Raw genomic sequence first — 17,650 nt, forward strand, 5'->3', positions numbered from 1 at the left:
GGTCGACGCATTCTGACGTTGATTACGAGATTATATCATTGGTCGAGGTAGTCTGACGCTGATTATCTCAATAACATCTCTTATGCCTGTGCAAATAAAGACCATATTACGTATTACTGCCAGCATAATAAACTTGTAGCAGCGTTCCTTTGTCAGATGCAACGGTTTGACAGTTGGATGTAACCGTATGAAATCATTGTGATTTCGGCAAGCGTGCGTAATGATCGAAGGGAAATAATTGGGGATGTTGTGTAAATAAAGTAATTGTTTGATAAATTGGCGGTAGTGATGCTATCGTGTTGAATGACGTCACAGAAACACCAGTAGAGCGAACTTCCTGGGTCTCTTGTTACTTCGTTGGCAGTATTCGTGCAACATACACGCGTCGCGATGTGTGCTTACATAGTATTTTTAGTGTTTACCATTTTTGTGACTGATTGTACGGGCTTGACTCCGCAATGTAGGAATGAAAAGGGAGAGCCAGTGGATTGGTTAGTATTTTTGTGTTGTTTTTAATGATAATTACCTTACACCTATTTATAAACTGCTGTCCTATTGTGGTTCTTTGTTTACATGCTATTGCGGTTATGGTTTTCCTGTTTAAACTGATATCTTACTGATTAATGTGATACTTTGAAGTAAATATAATTAAGAGTAAATTTATATTTAGTGACCTATTTTATGATTCAGAATTTAATACAAAAGTAAGGAGTTCTCAAGGCTACTGAATCAATTGTCCAATGTTTTGATTTCCTTTTGTCAAAATACAAACACCCTACAGTTTGCTGTTATTATTACCAAAGGGTTTCATAATAGATTTGAATTTTTACCGTTAAGACTTTAATTGATGGTGTTATTCAGTTAGTTTTGAAAGAGTAGTTAAAATAAAACCAGTGTCTTAAAACATTGATTGCCTTATTAGAAGTATGACTGTTATTTTCAATGTAAAGGATAAGGACTCGCTTGAACTAGCAGTGAATGATGAATCAATACGTATTTACACATTTACATATTATTATTCTAAAATGCGGTTTATAATTATCATTCAATGATTCATACGACTGGATTTCTATTATACCTACAAAGAAAAAAATAATGATGTTTTTATTTAAATACTTAAAGCTACTAGGTAAATGTTAAATTCGGTATATGTTAGATATTTCGTTTTTACAAAGATGGCTATTGCAGTACGTAGTTTCATGTAAGAGACACATTTTTTTCAAAATCACTATATTTTCTCAAAATCTTGCTAGAGCAGTTTGATGTTACTGCTCACTCCTTATTGGTCATCGGCGCCTGTATTTTAAACAAGCTCTATAAGACCAAGGCCCTGTTTTATTGGCTACCCATAAAGTGTCAGTTAGTTAACTGATAGTTGGTGCTGTCTGCCAGATATAGGCTATTTATGATTTCTGTCAGATATTGTTATCCGAGACCTGAAACCAAAAGTTATAGTTTATATATGTTACCGTAAGATTACAAACATCGTTAGATTACAATCTATCTCGAGAGATTGTAAACTGTCGAATTATTGTGAACCGTAACATCTGATTGCAATTTAACGCATTATTTTTCGCTATATTATAATCTATCGATGAGAAATTGTCAAATTGTCAACTGTCCGACAGCTCTCTCTGATTGGTCAGTCTTTTTGTAAGATCGACCAATCACGACCAGCCGTTCTGTTCCCATGGAGTTCCCGTAGAGTTAGGAATGAAATAGAGGTGTCAGTTAAATAAAATAAATGCTCTTCAAAAATTCTTCAAGTATTAAATTTATATAAAAATAACTCTTATAAAAATACAGTTATGTATTTTGTCTTCAAATACAAACTAATATTTAAAAATAAAATAAAAGGGGTGCTAATTAAACAGGCTTCTTTTTAATATCATTATTCGCCCCCAAAAATGTATGTTGCCTTCTAAATTACTAAGTCAGCCACAATTAATAAAGCGTCGAGCATCTAAATAATACTATCTTAGCCACGAGTTATCTTCCACTCTAAATACAACTCAGCACGATGGTTATTTTTTTGCATCTAAATTTGTAGCATGCATTCTAACAGTAAACTTCTTAAATACTATTAAATGACATCATAAAAATATTTATTTACCTTCTAATTTTTTAACTCGTACCTACTGAGTTTTTTGTTTAAAATATAACACATCCCATATTAATTGACCCAGCATGGAAGTAAGCATGCAACATGCAGCAAGCATAACTTCTGTCACGGCTCCGGCGCTGCGGGGCTCCGGCGGTCCCATGCGAGCTTATCGTCGCAGATGGTTTTCACGCTCACCACCGCAGCTTCGGCTTGCTGGCCGGCCGAGCCGGCCAGCCTCAGCCGCGGCGGCGAGCGCTGAAACTACCTGCGCCTCAGCTCGCAGGCCGCCTCGCCCCTCCGCGCCTACGCGGTTTTGAATTGCACTCTAGGGGTAGGGCAGACAAGACTACGTGGAGTCGGTTTTGCAGCGATTCGTTTTCGTCACTAACTTCAATTTTTAATACAATTTTTATTTGTGTGTAATTTGAGTCTTAAAAATTAAGTACAATTTTTGATTTTATAAAAAATTAAACCGTCACTTATTTTTGCACGTCAAAGAGCTGTGACACCGGGAGTTGCAAAGAACATTGTCTTTTTTGACGTTCTACCAATCAGCGCGCAAGATGCATTCCGTTCTACGCCAGTTGACAATTTGACCGCTCTACATCGCTCTCGATCTTACAAAAAGACTGACCAATCAGGGAGAGCTTTCGGACAGTTGACAATTTGACAATTTCTCATCGATAGATTATAATATAGCGAAAAATAATGCGTTAAATTGCAATCAGGTGTTACGGTTTACAATAATTCGACAGTTTACAATCTCTCGAGATAGATTGTAATCTAACGATGTTTGTAATCTTACGGTGACATATATATTTCTTTTTTCTTATATGTATAGTATATACATATTTCTGACAAAAACTGCGGCTATATGATCATATGATCCAGCCTGTCCCTTTGCTGCCTCCCCAGCGACGCCCTAAGCCGAGGTCCGACCCCACAGGGGGTACCCTTAGCGCAGTCGCTTAGTTTATAAGTTGTTTACGCCCCTGGCTGGAAGCCTTAAATTCTAGGCATCCACAGGGAAAAGTCCGGTTAAGCAGTACACGGCCTCCTAGGCTGAGGCTGCATAAAATTGTATGTGTTTATTTTATATTGTCGTTGTAAACTGCGCATACATCTAACATCCACGGGGCGCAAAGACAATAGGGAAACAGATACTAAACACTATTCAAAGTTAGGTTACCTAGTATATGTAGTAGTTTGGTATGTACGTCCAAGCTTAGTTCGTACACAGCACTGAGAAATGTAAACTCCACATTCTATCTAAGCATAACCTAGTCTACCCCATAATAATGATGTCATATTCACATGGCTAATAACATCCAAAAAACAGCTTTAGGTAGGTACCTATATGACCTAAATTTTCTGCTTGAAATTGAAAAGCTAACTGACACAACAATTTAGGTATACCATAATTTGGGACCACTTGGGAATAACTTTTGCCAAATTAATATTTCCAAAATCGCTCCAGATTACATCAAAATGCTATCTCTGATGATTCTATATTTTAGATATCGCTATCAACATTGTCTATGATTTCCATGTCCTTGCAGGTTTTACGTGTACAAGTTGCCGAGGGAGAAAAACCATTTGAATCCCTTAGTTCGGCGTGGGGTTGCGTATATGCACCTAACGCCTTCGAAACTAAGAGGAGGATGGATTATGTCGGACTTGGCCATCAGTGACCCACGGTCGATGGTGGGAAAGACCTTATCGCCACTATATCAGGTACTAGCCGTTTTACCGCGGTTTCACCCGCGTCTCGTGGGACATACTGCCCGTAACGTGATAAAATATTATAGGCTATGTTACTAGGGAAGAAGCTTTCCAACAGTGAAAGAGTTTTTCAAATCAGTTCCTTTCGTTTTCTCTCATCTTCTGCCTAGCCTTTTCCCAACGATGGGTTGTTCCAGTGTAATCGCATGCAGCTGAGTATCAGTGTTTTACATGGACTGACTGCCTATCTGACCTCCTCGACCCACTATCTGGTTTAAGATCATATAAGCCGAGTAGCAAATTCGTTACACATTTGTCTCACGTGCTTCAAAACATCAGCACATCAACCAATTCAGATGAATTCATTAAGCTTAGTATTCAATTCCTTTAGCTACTATGAACTGATCTATTTTTAGCAATATAACAAATATCTAAGTGATACATTTTTTTGGTTAGCAGGATAGAAACATAATTTCTCTCATATACAACGACCAACCGCCAGCTACGGAAAATCAACCTGATATTCTCCAGTCCGTTGCGGATATGTACTCAAAAAGTAAAAGAGGTAAGAATCATAGTCCATTACCACCCGTCCCCCCCCCCTTATTAATAAATATAAAGTTATTCCTGGAAAGAAAAGAAGATTTATGGTTATTCCTGGTGTAACTTTAATCCGTATAAGGCCCTCAAAGAATTTGGTTGCAGTAGCTTAACACATAATGTAGGTATAATACAGTAGTAGCTATGTATGTTGTTGTTTATGTTTATGTAGGTGAAAATTTCAGTTATTGTCTTACAATTTAATTTCTTTTTCCTTTCCATTGTTTACACATTGTCTGCATCTTTGTTATTCATATTTTCCTTTCAGAGTATGCTTGAAAATATTTCTTTACAAATAAGCAATACCTACCTTTGTAAATTCTTTCCTGTTTTGCTTTTCTATTGTGTGTATAACACAAAACGACGTATTGGATCTGGTCTTTGGTATAAAAAAATCTACCAATTTAATACAAAATTGTCTAAAATTACTATCCCTTTAAACATTCCAGGTCAAATGAAGCAAGCAGGAGTGAAGAAATATAAGAAGTTCAAACTAGGTGACAAATACTATGACGATTATGACTTGGCTGAAATGTGCAAAATGCACTCTAAATTTATGAAGACTAGAGTCGAAAGTGGACATACCAAAGGAGTTATATTGGGGGACAAGTTTACTTCTCTGTGGCTTGTGCATTCCGTGCCAAGATTCCCGCCGCTGCCAGATAGTAAGTTCTTTTTAATATGTCAAATATATCAAGATATAAGTGTTCAGTAACTTTTATTTAGATTTAGCCTTCATACCAATTACCCCTAAAGAAAATATGGGGCCATTTTGTAATTTTCTATATGAGTCAGGAAATATTTCAAAGTCCTTAGGCCTGAAGAATCCTCAGGATATGAAAATTTGACACAGGAATGATGTCTGTTCTGATGCTTATTATCCTCTTTTCCAGTAATGAACGGCCTAAACGTCTCCGGTTACGACTACCCGTCCACTGGCATGAAATACGGCCAGTCTTTCCTCTGCGTGTCGGTCCAGACTTCCACATTGAACCAGATAGCTACCCAACTGAAGTACAATGAACCCCTTCTAGTCTACACCCACATACCCCAGGAGTTTGAAACTGAATTGCCGAACTTAGTCGATGTAGTCCGAAACAAGACGATCGACGCCTCGCCGTGGTAAGTTTACTATTCACGGATGTTTATGTTTAATGTTAGATCCATTGAATGGGAAAAGTTATTTAGTTCCCACGGCTTAGGCTTGAGAATTAGATTCGATTTGTAAACAATAACAAAGAAATGTTAGACGAGGTAAACGCCACGCGGAATATCGATTCGGTTATTATGTCATGCCGATTGTTGTGATGGCCAATGTTCTAATGTCCAAGAGCCTCGTTCAACATGTTAAGAAGCTCTTGTTTAGGCGTCTGGCCAAAGGGACTGATTTAGAAAGCGGACTCTTTGAAATGGCGCTTAGTGAAGATGTTTCTATTTTAAGGACATTTTTCACCGTTACCTTGAGCTACCAGATATCGGTGGTCGCCGAATTTTCGTATATTTTTTAAATTAACATAAGAAGAAAATACCAGAAAACAATATGTTCAGGCTATACTTAACGTCTTAATTTTTGTTGTTTTGGAAAAAATTTGGAGTGCGGACTAAAAATATAGTACATACAAAGACGCGGTGTTTTATTTATAATCTTGAAAGGTAAACTCCACGTGGTCTTGTATTGTATTTGTTTTGGGAACAAAAGATAATGCATGCACGTGGTGTTTACGTTTTATCAATCTTCACCATTGAACTTGAAATGTGAAGGAGAAAAGAAAAAAGAAAAATATTCCCGAATACATGACGCATAGATAACAAAGAGAATTGATAGAAGAGAAGAGATATTTTTTTCATAGTTTTGGGAAGGTCTTGAAAACCGAAGTAAGGGACTGATAGGGTGATTCAAAACTGGGTGCCACTGGGTGGGAATGTCACCGTCAAAGATGACAATCTATAGATACAGCATCACAGCAAAATATAAAAAATATGTAATATAATAGAATTCATAGCATCATTTGCATTGGAGTGTTAGTATTGTTGGGCAAGGGGGCAAACCATCTTCCGACCCCAAATGCCAGCCTCACCAGCTCGACCCTTCTAAAAAGCAGACGAGGCTTTAGTGACCGACTTGTGAAACAACACCAAGTGGGATATTAAACGTCTTGCTTGGAGATGGGCAAAAGTGTCTATTTTTTCCCTTACCTACTTCGTTCAATTCTTCCCAATGGGTTAGGCCTCTGTCAGCCAATGGTCGATTTTAGGTGACAACGAGGACTACGTATTTGAGTTCAGAATATAATAAACCGTATCATAATAACCTTTGTTTTACACCACGTCGTGTATTCATGTAATACTATCCTGTACAGTTGTAATATTTTACTCGCCCGCGACGGTTTAATTATACAAACGTGAAATAGTTTTCAATTATTAAAATAACACGCCTGAGTTCTTAAATTTAAACCTTTGTTTATATCGCGTAATCAATACTGTTACCTTATCGATAACATAATATCGAATTACAGCATAATTATGTGATCATGGCACATATAATGTATCATCAATGACTCAGTGCGATTCTTTAATTAAGAACAATTCATAACAACGGATTGCACAATCAAAACGTCCTTATTATGAATACGTGCTATCCTATGTTTGTTACCGAATCCCTATGTTTACAAATAAAAAGTAATGCGGTAACATCCCTTTGCGATATTTTGCAATTTTTGCATTTTTTGGCATGCGTTGTTCCAGGTACCACATAGAGAGTTTCGAAACCCTGGTCGGTCGAAAGTTCCTGTCGTTTGCGAAGAGTGCAATGTTCAATGATGACTTGTACAGCGGATTGGTAGCTGAAGTGCTGCAGTCGGATCTACTCGTTGAATCCTGGACTAATGGACCCGGCACGCTAGATTCGGAGTGCAGTCGGAATTTCCAGTGAGTTTTTAACTGAACCATATTTTGTTCACCATAGAAAAATAGGTGAACATTTGAATTTGGTCATGATAACAAGATTTTTGGCTGTTCAGATGTCAGTTCTGTTAATGCTCTTTCATTCACATGTGTTAGCCTTTGGAAAAAGAAAAGCTCAACCTAGTGTCATCTTTTGAATTTTTTGCATATACTGGCTGTTGTTCGCTTTTTCCTAGATGTACTCGGCCTATGATACGGTACTATCCTCCTAGGATAGTTGAAGGCCGAGCTCAGTCTCGGTCTCATTCTCTATGTTACAAATCATTTAAGAAAGAATTATCAAAGCCAAAAATATCGTCCACACAAATTGCAATACCTCAGTCCCCTTTCGTTTTACAATATTTTTATATCAACATGTGTATTTCATTTTATTTCAGAGTAAGAAACATAGAACGGCTCAAGTTCCCCATAGCCAAGATGTCGTTCACTTCACACAATGACCACTCGAAGTGGGCAGTGGCTGTAGCACATAAGATGCACAACAGTCAAGATACCAAAGTCGCAGATTACTGGGTTTGCGTCGGAGATATTAATAGAGCGGTGAGTACCACTTTTTTCAATCTGGCTGTTGTCACCCTTTTCGTGTCGAAAGACGTCCACTAGTCAAAGGCCTCCCCCAAGGTTCGCCACTTTGTTCGATTTTTAATAACCCGCACCCATTGCTTCCCGGCGATCTTGGCCAGATCGTCCATCCATCTAGCGGGGGGGCCTGCCCACGTTTCGTCGTTCTACGCATTGCTGTGCATGACCCTCATCCCGGGGGAATTTCTTCCCGAAACTCATAAAATGTGGATTCATCCGCAGACAGTCTGCTGTGAAATTTTTAGCTTCAGTAAAAAATAAGAAAAAAATACTTTTTTTTATAATAATATTTTACAAGTAATACCTATGTCTCTTTATAACGGGGAAAAAATCAAAATTATAATCTTACGAAAAAAAAATATAAAAACAGTTTTTTGCTGTCGTACCTATGATATAAAAACGTGTTTTGTTTTAGTTACCACAAGAGTCGCGGGGCGGCGGCACGGTGTGTACATCAGGCCCCATACTTTGGGGAAACTTCGCTCATCTCATAGAATCTGTACAGACGTGTAACTAAAATAAGTTTACTATTACTAAAAGGAGTAACTTTAAAAAAATTGTGCGCCGGACGCACGTAACATGATCTACATACTTGGGTTTGTAACTTGCATGTTTGTTTATAACAAACCTATGTGTAAATATTAAGAAAGCTGCCAGAATAAAGTTAAGTGTACTTAATAGATTATAAATGTTTATTAGACTCGAGTAGTGTGTGACAGTTTTTGAGAATGCTTGAGCGTTGTGTCCATGGTACAGTCAACTTCAGGTCAGTGGTAACAGTTTTATAGGAAAATCGTACTTATTACTATTGAGTTAAGGTGCATGACAGTTACCACTAATGTGCAGTTTACTGTACCAACCAATCCAAACGTATATAGGTTGGCTAGACTTATTTAGACGATATTACTTGTAGAATTGTCCATAGAGGGAGAAATTTAATTTTATCGCAGAATTGTTTTGCCACCATTACTGTAAACATTGTCTCGCCCTAGAGTCAGATTTGACGTTGGCGCCCCTTTAAAAAGAAGTAGAAAGAAGTTTATTATAAGTAATGATTACTTGTGATGGTTAAGAGGTAAGAATTCTGGCCACAGTGCAGTATTCCATGAATAGAATAAGTAGTTAAGTATATCAACATGTGAACCTTTCAAACATTCCTAAAACACACAACTTGAAAACAAATACGTAAGATAAAACGCAAATAAAATATAGTTTTAGTACAAAAGGTGTGTGTTATGATCTGTGATCATAGGATACGATTGTGTCATTTTAGTAGTAAGATAGTTCTTTGAAAATGTGACGTATGCTTCGTGCAATAAGGCTTATTGGACCTTTGTTCCTAAAGATTAAAAAAATATTAGCTGAATTAAAAAAATAATAATTTGTTTGGAACAATGGTGCAAGTGGACCTAAAATTATGATCAAGAATCTGTGTTTTTTAAATATCGAATACTTACGACTAGATACTAGTTTCCTTAATTAGCATTGGTTGTTGATCTTTTAACGCCTTATTTGATACATTAATATGTTTCTAAAATAATGTGGTTTTAAGAATCTGAAGCTATAAGTTGTTAGGCTAATTTTGTAATAAAACAAATTACTTAAAATAGCTGCATTTTATTACGCTCATCTATTTATGTTGTAGTACACATGACATTTTATACCTTGCACTGAATTTATTTTTATGACTCGATAAAGAATTCAATTGAAAACAAACGGATAAAAATACAGTGACTGGGTGGTACCTATGCTCGAACTTATGGTGGAATAATGTCGTATTTTTATTTATTTTTGTATATTTTCTTACTGTGCCTGTTAGACTGTTATTGCCAACTTGTCGGTGGATGGGAATATTTGAATGTGCAATGCAGGGATAACGACAATGAAGCAGTGGACTGGTAATATTTTCTCATATTCCTTTTTGAAAACTTGTGCAGTTTACCACAAATTATATTTTCTTAAAAACAGTGTAAGAAGTTAAGTTAGAGATTTAACCCTCTTTAACCTCTTTAACTCGCTGTTCCATACCTTTGTAAAGGACTACCTAATTACTTAATCCTTAGTAGACGACGATTACATAGTTTTGCTTCTTAATTACTATACTATCCTCTATTATCTTCAACAACAGCCATAGGATCTCAATTGCTAAACATGGCCCGGTAAAAAGCGGCCTGCGTTTAGTATTTACTTACGACCTTTGTTAGGTCATATAAGTCTTATAACATGTCTTATTACCTAGGTGGTACGTATACAAGCCTCCGAGTAACATTGGCGGGGACATGGACTCCGGGGCCAACTTCTCGTACATTACAGCGAACATAGCTGGACGCTGGCAGGCTTCCCGCGTCCATATATTTGGCAAATCCTTGCTGAAGTACACCTTGGCTCCTATGTATAAAGTAAGCGTTTTAGCCTACTTGATATCTTATAAACTTATAACAAAATAATCATGGACGCCTGCTGATCTCTCTCCGTTCGTATTGGATTGCCGTTCCACTGATCTATGAGAGTGAAGGAATAGAGAGTACCTTCGTGCCTGCATAATTGCTCGATACTATGATATTTCCCGCGCAGTTAACTAATATCCCTAGAGAGAACAGCCAAAATTGTTATTTATCATTATTCTGATGGAAATTGTTTTGCAATGGTTGTAAAACCAAAAGCTGAAGAAATTGTCAGTCTCTTGGATTTAACTCCTAGGATCTTAGATGGAAGTAGTTGTGACAACAGCCTTACTCTGGAATTCTATCAGGAAGACAGCAAAAAAATATTCCTTATTATTATTTGTCGTAAAGAACTAATGAAGCATTAACTTACATCTACCATTTAACCATCTACATTACAGAAAGCATATAGAGACTATGTGGCGTCAGTGGTTTACGAAGAACAACAGCCCACTGAGAATTTCAAAGGATCTGCCGCGTTTGGCGTACTGTTGGCTAACGACATGGGAGGCGTGTGGATAGGGCACTCAGTACCTGGCTTTCCGGCTTTAACTAGTTTGTAAATTTTTACTTCTAATGCAAAATGTTATGGAGGATTAACGCACAATCTAATCTCTGAATCGCATCCGTTGGTATGCATGAGGACGTATTCATTATATATGAAACAGACAGAATTTTATGAATTTTCGATAAAACACTGTGAGTAAATGGAAAACATAGGTAGATTGTTAGTGCAGTCAAACTGTGGATAGGTCATATCTTAGCGAGTTCCTCCAACTGTCCGAAAGCGTTTTGAGTAGGTACCTAACGCTGATATTTTTTTTCCTTTCAGAGGGTAAACCGATATTTCCCACGCTAGAGCTACCGAATGGGCATATGATTATGTGCCTGTCTTTAGACCTGCAGACCATGAACTCATTGGCTATAGCCGTCAAGCAGACTGAGCCTTATATACAGAGGATGATCATACCAGCAACTTTGAAGGACCGTCTTCCAGATTGGGTGAATTTATTGGGTAATGATGAGCCCGAAGTGAAGGCGTCTAAGACTGCTGTGTGAGCATTTTCGAATAATGAATCCTTTTCCTTGTTCGTGCATCGGACTTTTTTTCTGATCAGGGATACTACCTACTGAGTGTTCTTTACTTTGCTATAACTTACCTACCTATTCTTAACATAATTTTTCTTCTTTCCATATTCATTGGTAATACCTACTGGTTGATTCAACCTACATGACAAGGTATATCAGTAACAAACAGTACATGACAAGGTATATCAGTAACAAACAAGAGGTTGACTTCTGATGATTTATTGACTATGACTTTCTCCTCTCCTGACTATCTGCTTTTCGTCAAAATCGTCCAACATCTTATTTTCGAAGAAGACGGATTGACGATTCTAACTTACCTGTTCTTCTATTATTCAGGAGGAAAACGAAAATATTGCCATTTATGACGAAAGGGAAAAGTTTGCGTGGAATAGTGCTGGCTCGGAGCCCCGGCGATTCTCGCTGCCTCTACAAGAGTTTCGCGAAGACTAAAGGAATTGTCATGGACGTGTACGGCCACAGGGAACATCAGAATGCAATTTGTGATAAAACGTACAGGTAATTATCATTGTAACCTACTTAACTAACTTTATTCTACTTAGAATCTTCTCCACTCATACAACTTGTTCCTATTGTTTACATAAATCTTGTACCCATCCAAAACGCATCAATGCGTTTTTTATCGTATTTCGTGAGATCGGTGGAGATTTGCAAGGACTGTATTAGAAACTCTTGTTCTCTGCATGTTTATTGTAGTGAACCATGTAATACTGACTGGTGCTGTAAATTTTTACGGTATTAAGTGAGGCCGGAATGATATACCTGATTTATATTTTCAGCTTACGCAATATCGACGCTATATCCCTAAAGTATCCGGAGCACGTTTTCTACATAGACAATGCCACAGACAGCATGGGTTTCGCCGTCAGCACGGTTGGGGTGTGGCAGAGACCTGGCCGTAGTAGAGGTCAGCATTGGGCTTGCACCGGCAACGTTGAGAACCAACCACTTAGCTCCAAAGGAGGCATTATTGCTTGCGTCTTCAATTTCCAAGTGTGGCTCTCTTTTGATAATTTTAAAGTAAAAGAACCTGAATGTGGATAGCAGGTATATCGTTTATAATGATTTTTTTCTTTATAAATTATGATCCTGACGAAATTACAGTGTTACTTCATTCTAATTTTATGTGTATGTAGGTGATGTAAATGAAATAGTAAAGAAGATATATTTATAGATAAAATGTTTATTATACAACACAAACATTATTTACATGATTATGATTCATATCGCTTCAACACGCTAGTGACGACTACCTAATACAAACAACTCAGAAATCGTACAAACACTACAGAAATATATGAAACCGTAATTTTATACTGGCTTCACTGGATGATATCATAGCGTATAGTATACAGTTTTCATACTCTCAAAAGTTTTATAATTGACACGATGTGAGCTTGAAATATTTATGTACAATTCCCACATATAAAATTTCTATGCAATAAGAATGCTACACTTAGCAAAGATTTTCAGTCACCGTGTAAGATTAGGCTATTCCAAGTGTAAATAACAAGGAATATAACTCTAAGAAATATATCGTTTTATATCTTCAAGCACTGCAAGCGCTTTATCTCCGTCCTCCCGTATCTTCGATCTATCAGGGAGCCACGGGTCGCTAAAATCTTACAATATAGATTATGATATTATATTTAGGTACAGATAAATGAGTATAAATTGCAAAATCAGCCCGAATGGCAAACTTAATAAAATATAAAATTAAAAACTGACTCAATTAAAGCATACAAAATAACAATTATATGATGACAAGTTAGATTTTCGATGTTAGAAAGTTTGGACCCTTCACCTCAATAGTGGTGATCGTGTGTAAAAATCAGACAAGAAATATTCATTCAACATCAATGATCATTGATTAAATCCTTAACAAAATAACGAAAGCTTAACTACGGCTTTAAAAAATAAAGTGACACACACATTGCCTTATGAATATCTCAATCATGTAACTTGTAGTTAAGCAGACGTTCATGCATTCTGTGCGGATATTTATCAGAATATAACTTGGTTGTGACATGCGACCTATATTGGCAGTGTACAAATGATTGGTCACACTGTTCCTTCAGTGTGCGACTCTCAATGAAGGCATCCTGGTGAACCAGGAGTCTTGTTTGACCTTCAGATAGTAGGCGTCTCTCGGTGAGGGCACTGTTAGGGCGTCTTCTAGAACCTTCAGTGCACTCGTGGGCAGGATCTTGGCGCTGTACTCTGCGGCTTCTCCTGGCATTGTGACTGCGCAGCTCGCGGTACCGGCGCTTACTTCCGAACTTGGTGTTTCGGGACGACTAGAAAATAAAAGGAAAGTATTAGAGCAATAATGTTGCACAGGCTTTTAAAATGTAAAGAGATACGTACACGTAACATAGTTGTAAAACCGCAATCCTGTTCGACACAGGTAGCTACATACAAAGACTGTTTAAAAGTTCAAAAGGTGTTCTTATATCAGTATTTCCTACTTCCCGCAGTTCATAGCCATTTGTTATTCTGATATACATATATGTAAGCTATACGTATTACTGCAAAATTTTATCAGATTCTACCCGGAGTCTTAGCGTGAAAGGGGAACAAACATCCATACCAAACTTTCCCGTTTATAATATTAGTCAGATTTACCTAGCTGGCTGGCTAGGCGGCTGCAGCAGCGCTGGTGGCGAGTAAATCTCGTGAGCTGCTAGATCAGGCGCGTGCAGCAGCACCACGTGCAGGCGACGCGCGCGCAGCCCCGCCCGCAGCGCTCGCGCCGCGCCCCAGACGCCCCACCGCGCGGCCGCGGCGCCCGCGCTGTTCTCACCCGTCTCACCCGCCTCGACGCGGGACAGGCTCTCACATGCTGTGTCTGATGTTAACCCTGGAAGATTAATGAGAAAATGTTGAGGTCTACTAGATCAATAGAGGGAAAAAGGCTTATCTATTTAAGAATTCTAACGGAATAGATAAGTACCTGATAGATACTTAAGTATATTATGCCAGTCATAAAACTCAGATCTACATAGGTAGTGCCGACTAGCCAGATGTCGCTGTCAGCCATTACATGAGACAGCTTGCATTGATTCTTGACCTACCTATCAAACCAAGGATTTGGTAATTTATTGGTATCCTTTATGGTACCCATCTGGCTATTTCTTTACATCATCTAAGTATGTGGGTAAAGAAGTGTGATAATTAAGACATGACATAATAACAGTGCAGCTTACCAATATAAAACAGCCTGCCAGCATGTGGATGGTCGGCAGCAGCAGCGGCGAGCAGAGGCGAGAAGGTGCGGGCGACGCGTAGGGCTCCGAGCACGTTGCCTCGGAGCGCCGCCTCCCAGCACGTCGCCCCGCCGCGACCACTGCTGCCTGCTGTGTTAATCACCGCCCAAATGCCTATAACCAGAATATAAATAAGTAAATATACTTCAAGATACTCATTGAAATGAACTCGAAGAAGCACTTATACTTGGATTTTTAGCACCTACCTAGTTATTAGTAGTAGCCTAGCAGTGTTATTATTAGAAAGTAGCTAGAAATAAGGGTATAAATAACTATGGATGAAGGAATGATAAAATCATGAGGACTTCTGAAATCTCACGATATGTGCTTATTCACCATGTAAGATTAACTATAGCTTGTGGCTTCGTAGTGTCAAACATGATAACGACTTTTGCAGGTATATTGTATGCAAGGGGGTAGCCAATTTTACCCAACATGTACCTATTTTTTAAGAGCATGAACCTATTTATTGAAAAAAAAAATAAAAATTTTGAAAACAAATTCAATGGATTTCAAAATAGCGCCACCTAGGTTGACGTGTGATTACATCATCAGTCACTTGACGTATCGTGTCGCGTATCGCATTACATCGCAGCGGGAAATGCGAGTAGCTAGTTATTGGAAACTTTACTAGATGGCGTTTATGTACCATCTACTGTATGGTACTTCAACAAAGTTTTCCTTTACATCCATTTACATAACAATATTTTCAAAAAAAAATCAAAACTCGATTTAATAATTTGGTATGTTAAAACTCGTTGCAGATACCAAACCACTATTTGAACCCTCATTATCAAGCACTGCTGGTGTAGTGGTATCATGCAAGATTCCCATTCTTGCGACCCGGGTTCGATTCCCGGGCAGTGCACTTACTTTTACTACTTTATAGATAAATTAGTAACAATGTTAGAACGATTAGGGAATGATTTTTCATTTAGCGCCCATTTTACAGCCTCATATGATCATTTTGTTAAGTAATTTTCGCTTGACTAAATGAAACACTCATTTGCATAATATCGTCTATCTACCTTAACGATCTTAGAACAACACGGCAAGTTATTTTGCAAGAAATAAAGATAAGGCTTAAGTTAGCCAACATCGTTAAATAAATCTACACAGTTTAACTTTATTATACCCAATGTCGTCAGAAGCATAAGTTTCACTACTTGAATACAAAATCGTACGGGTGGCTACATGAATAAAATAATTATTGAATCTTACTAGTCACCTTGTCACTTATACCACCTCGACTTTCTGTGCAATTAATTAAGTTAATAAGTGTTTTAAACAACTTTATTCGTGCTTCGTACATTGGTTATCAATTTACGGAATTTGAAGAAATGTACCTAGTCGTTAAGCGAAGAGAAATTAGCTTTCTTTATTTTTAACTAAGGGAACACACTTTTTCATGGGCTGCACTGGAGCGAAAAGACATTTCTGTGGTTTTATATTCCTCGTCTACATACCGTGTTCTCCAGCCGGCAAATGCTGTGCAGTAGCTCTAGCCGCTTCCTCCAGTAAATCTTCTCTAGCCACGTCCAACTCGAGGGTCACGAGTCTCGGCTTCGGCTGGTCTTCGGGAGTGGTGGCGATGTGGGCTTGAAGCCAGGAGTCGGCCAGCCGGGCGCCCAGGCCACCCGTCCTGCAGCCAGCGATGACTCGCCATCCTCGACTACTCAGGTATGTTGCGATCTATAGAAGGGAAACGTGTGGATTAGACAATAGTTGAAGAATAGGTAGAAACTACCGACAGGACTGCGTAGGTAATATTGTCCGGTCGTTGTCAATTAACGGTAAATTGCTTAACCAAACCATAACTATATCTAAACAGGCGTTGGGTTATAGTTACATGGTGCAATCCACCCTACGCTGTCTTAAAAAAGCAGCTGTCAGGAACTAATGTGTTTTGTCTCGGTATGTCTTGGAAGACGAACTGAATCAGTCTACCGTGTCCTGGCACTCGGTTAGTTTTAACTGGAAGCTATAACTTTTACTGCGGTCACAAAAACAAGACGAGCGTGGTTATTCTAACTAACAGTACTTCTGCTTTGTATTTGTGATGAAATGCGGTTCTGTTTTGATTTTCTGGTCCCTTTGAGACTACCTACCTACAGAAATTTTCAACATCGATGATTTTACGAAATTGCAATTGTATTCGCAACACTTTTTAAAGAGCAAGTTTCCAATAATTCGAAAAAGTTCTCCTATCATCACCAACCATGAAAACATGACTCTAAAGCCCAGAATGGACTTATCCGAAACTTCCATCACACTTACTTGTAATCCAAGTGCCGTATCTACAGATGTGACAAGCACTGTCTTAGCGCTGTCTGCAGGCAGCACCTCAGCTACCCTGACCTTCCTCAACAGGTACAGCAGCAACGCCCCCACGATGGAGCATAGTGCCGCGAACTGGAGACCGAGTGACAACCACGTGAGCGCGTCCATTGCTGGCTCAGTGCGAGAACATTATTCCTTAATCTGTAACAAGGTAACATTGGTTGAAGGTAATGTAGATTTGTCTTAGTTACTACACAAAGCTAGATTATCGTTACTGCCTTCGTCTAGACATGAGCCTGATTTCAACCTTAGTGCTAATTATGTTTTTTTATTTTAGGTATTGCTCAATCCTTCTCCGTGTGAGAGGAGGCCTGTGCCCAGCAGTGGGACGATAAAAGGCTGTAACAGTAACAGGTATTGCATACCTAGTTGGCTAAAATTATCTACTTGTGTGATCTTAAGAATTTCAGAACGCTCAAGTCATCTTCAGTCTAAACCGTTGCGTCATCGTCTTTAATTATATTTGATTACACCATAATGGTAGGCGTGGCAACAGTACCATTAATTATAAACTTTGGCTC

At 38.3% G+C, this 17,650-nt stretch overlaps 3 protein-coding genes and 1 non-coding gene across 5 annotated transcripts in view; 3 read left to right on the plus strand and 1 right to left on the minus strand.

The window, feature by feature from the left end:
• Positions 1-29: 29 nt before the first annotated feature.
• On the plus strand, positions 30-9,574 carry LOC124636203 (deoxyribonuclease-2-alpha). 2 transcript variants are annotated; one of them, XM_047172147.1, is made up of 8 exons: positions 30-491; positions 3,664-3,838; positions 4,283-4,391; positions 4,876-5,091; positions 5,320-5,548; positions 7,172-7,354; positions 7,768-7,930; positions 8,388-9,574. In XM_047172147.1, the coding sequence occupies exons 1-8, from the start codon at positions 391-393 to the stop codon at positions 8,487-8,489; spliced, it is 1,278 nt and encodes a 425-aa protein (XP_047028103.1). In that variant the 5' UTR covers positions 30-390; the 3' UTR covers positions 8,490-9,574. The 2 variants fall into 2 exon arrangements, with proteins under 2 accessions (XP_047028103.1, XP_047028104.1); XM_047172148.1 differs by having other exon boundaries at positions 4,286-4,391.
• A 1,206-nt stretch (positions 9,575-10,780) lies between these two features.
• LOC124636205 (deoxyribonuclease-2-beta-like) lies at positions 10,781-12,676 on the plus strand. The gene is made up of 4 exons (XM_047172150.1): positions 10,781-10,971; positions 11,249-11,471; positions 11,842-12,021; positions 12,303-12,676. The coding sequence occupies exons 1-4, from the start codon at positions 10,920-10,922 to the stop codon at positions 12,565-12,567; spliced, it is 720 nt and encodes a 239-aa protein (XP_047028106.1). The 5' UTR covers positions 10,781-10,919; the 3' UTR covers positions 12,568-12,676.
• Positions 12,677-12,688: 12 nt separating this feature from the next.
• LOC124636204 overlaps positions 12,689-17,650 on the minus strand; it is a 46,653-nt gene continuing 41,691 nt past the window's right edge. Inside the window, exons 2-6 of the mRNA XM_047172149.1 lie at positions 17,067-17,270; positions 16,256-16,481; positions 14,730-14,903; positions 14,149-14,383; positions 12,689-13,820 (exon numbers count right to left, since the gene is read on the minus strand). Coding sequence (XP_047028105.1) covers positions 13,598-13,820; positions 14,149-14,383; positions 14,730-14,903; positions 16,256-16,481; positions 17,067-17,237 — 1,029 coding nt within the window. The 5' untranslated portion in view covers positions 17,238-17,270 and the 3' untranslated portion in view covers positions 12,689-13,597. The remainder of the gene's footprint in view (positions 13,821-14,148; positions 14,384-14,729; positions 14,904-16,255; positions 16,482-17,066; positions 17,271-17,650) is intronic.
• Trnag-ccc lies at positions 15,587-15,657 on the plus strand. Its single transcript has one exon. It is a non-coding gene; the product is annotated as a tRNA-Gly (tRNA).

The sequence above is a fragment of the Helicoverpa zea genome, chromosome 14 (genome assembly GCF_022581195.2).
Source record: "Helicoverpa zea isolate HzStark_Cry1AcR chromosome 14, ilHelZeax1.1, whole genome shotgun sequence".
NCBI classification, from domain to species: Eukaryota; Metazoa; Arthropoda; class Insecta; order Lepidoptera; family Noctuidae; genus Helicoverpa; species Helicoverpa zea.

Excerpts from the sequence above, each read along its gene's own strand:
- LOC124636203 (XM_047172147.1), top strand. The coding sequence starts at position 391 with ATGTGTGCTTACATAGTATTTTTAGTGTTTACCATTTTTGTGACTGAT. Across the intron at positions 492-3,663 it reads AAGGGAGAGCCAGTGGATTG|GTTTTACGTGTACAAGTTGC; the intron begins GTTAGTATTTTT and ends ATGTCCTTGCAG. Across the intron at positions 4,392-4,875 it reads GTACTCAAAAAGTAAAAGAG|GTCAAATGAAGCAAGCAGGA; the intron begins GTAAGAATCATA and ends TAAACATTCCAG.
- LOC124636205 (XM_047172150.1), top strand. The coding sequence starts at position 10,920 with ATGGGAGGCGTGTGGATAGGGCACTCAGTACCTGGCTTTCCGGCTTTA. Across the intron at positions 11,472-11,841 it reads AAGGCGTCTAAGACTGCTGT|GAGGAAAACGAAAATATTGC; the intron begins GTGAGCATTTTC and ends TCTATTATTCAG. Across the intron at positions 12,022-12,302 it reads ATTTGTGATAAAACGTACAG|CTTACGCAATATCGACGCTA; the intron begins GTAATTATCATT and ends TTATATTTTCAG.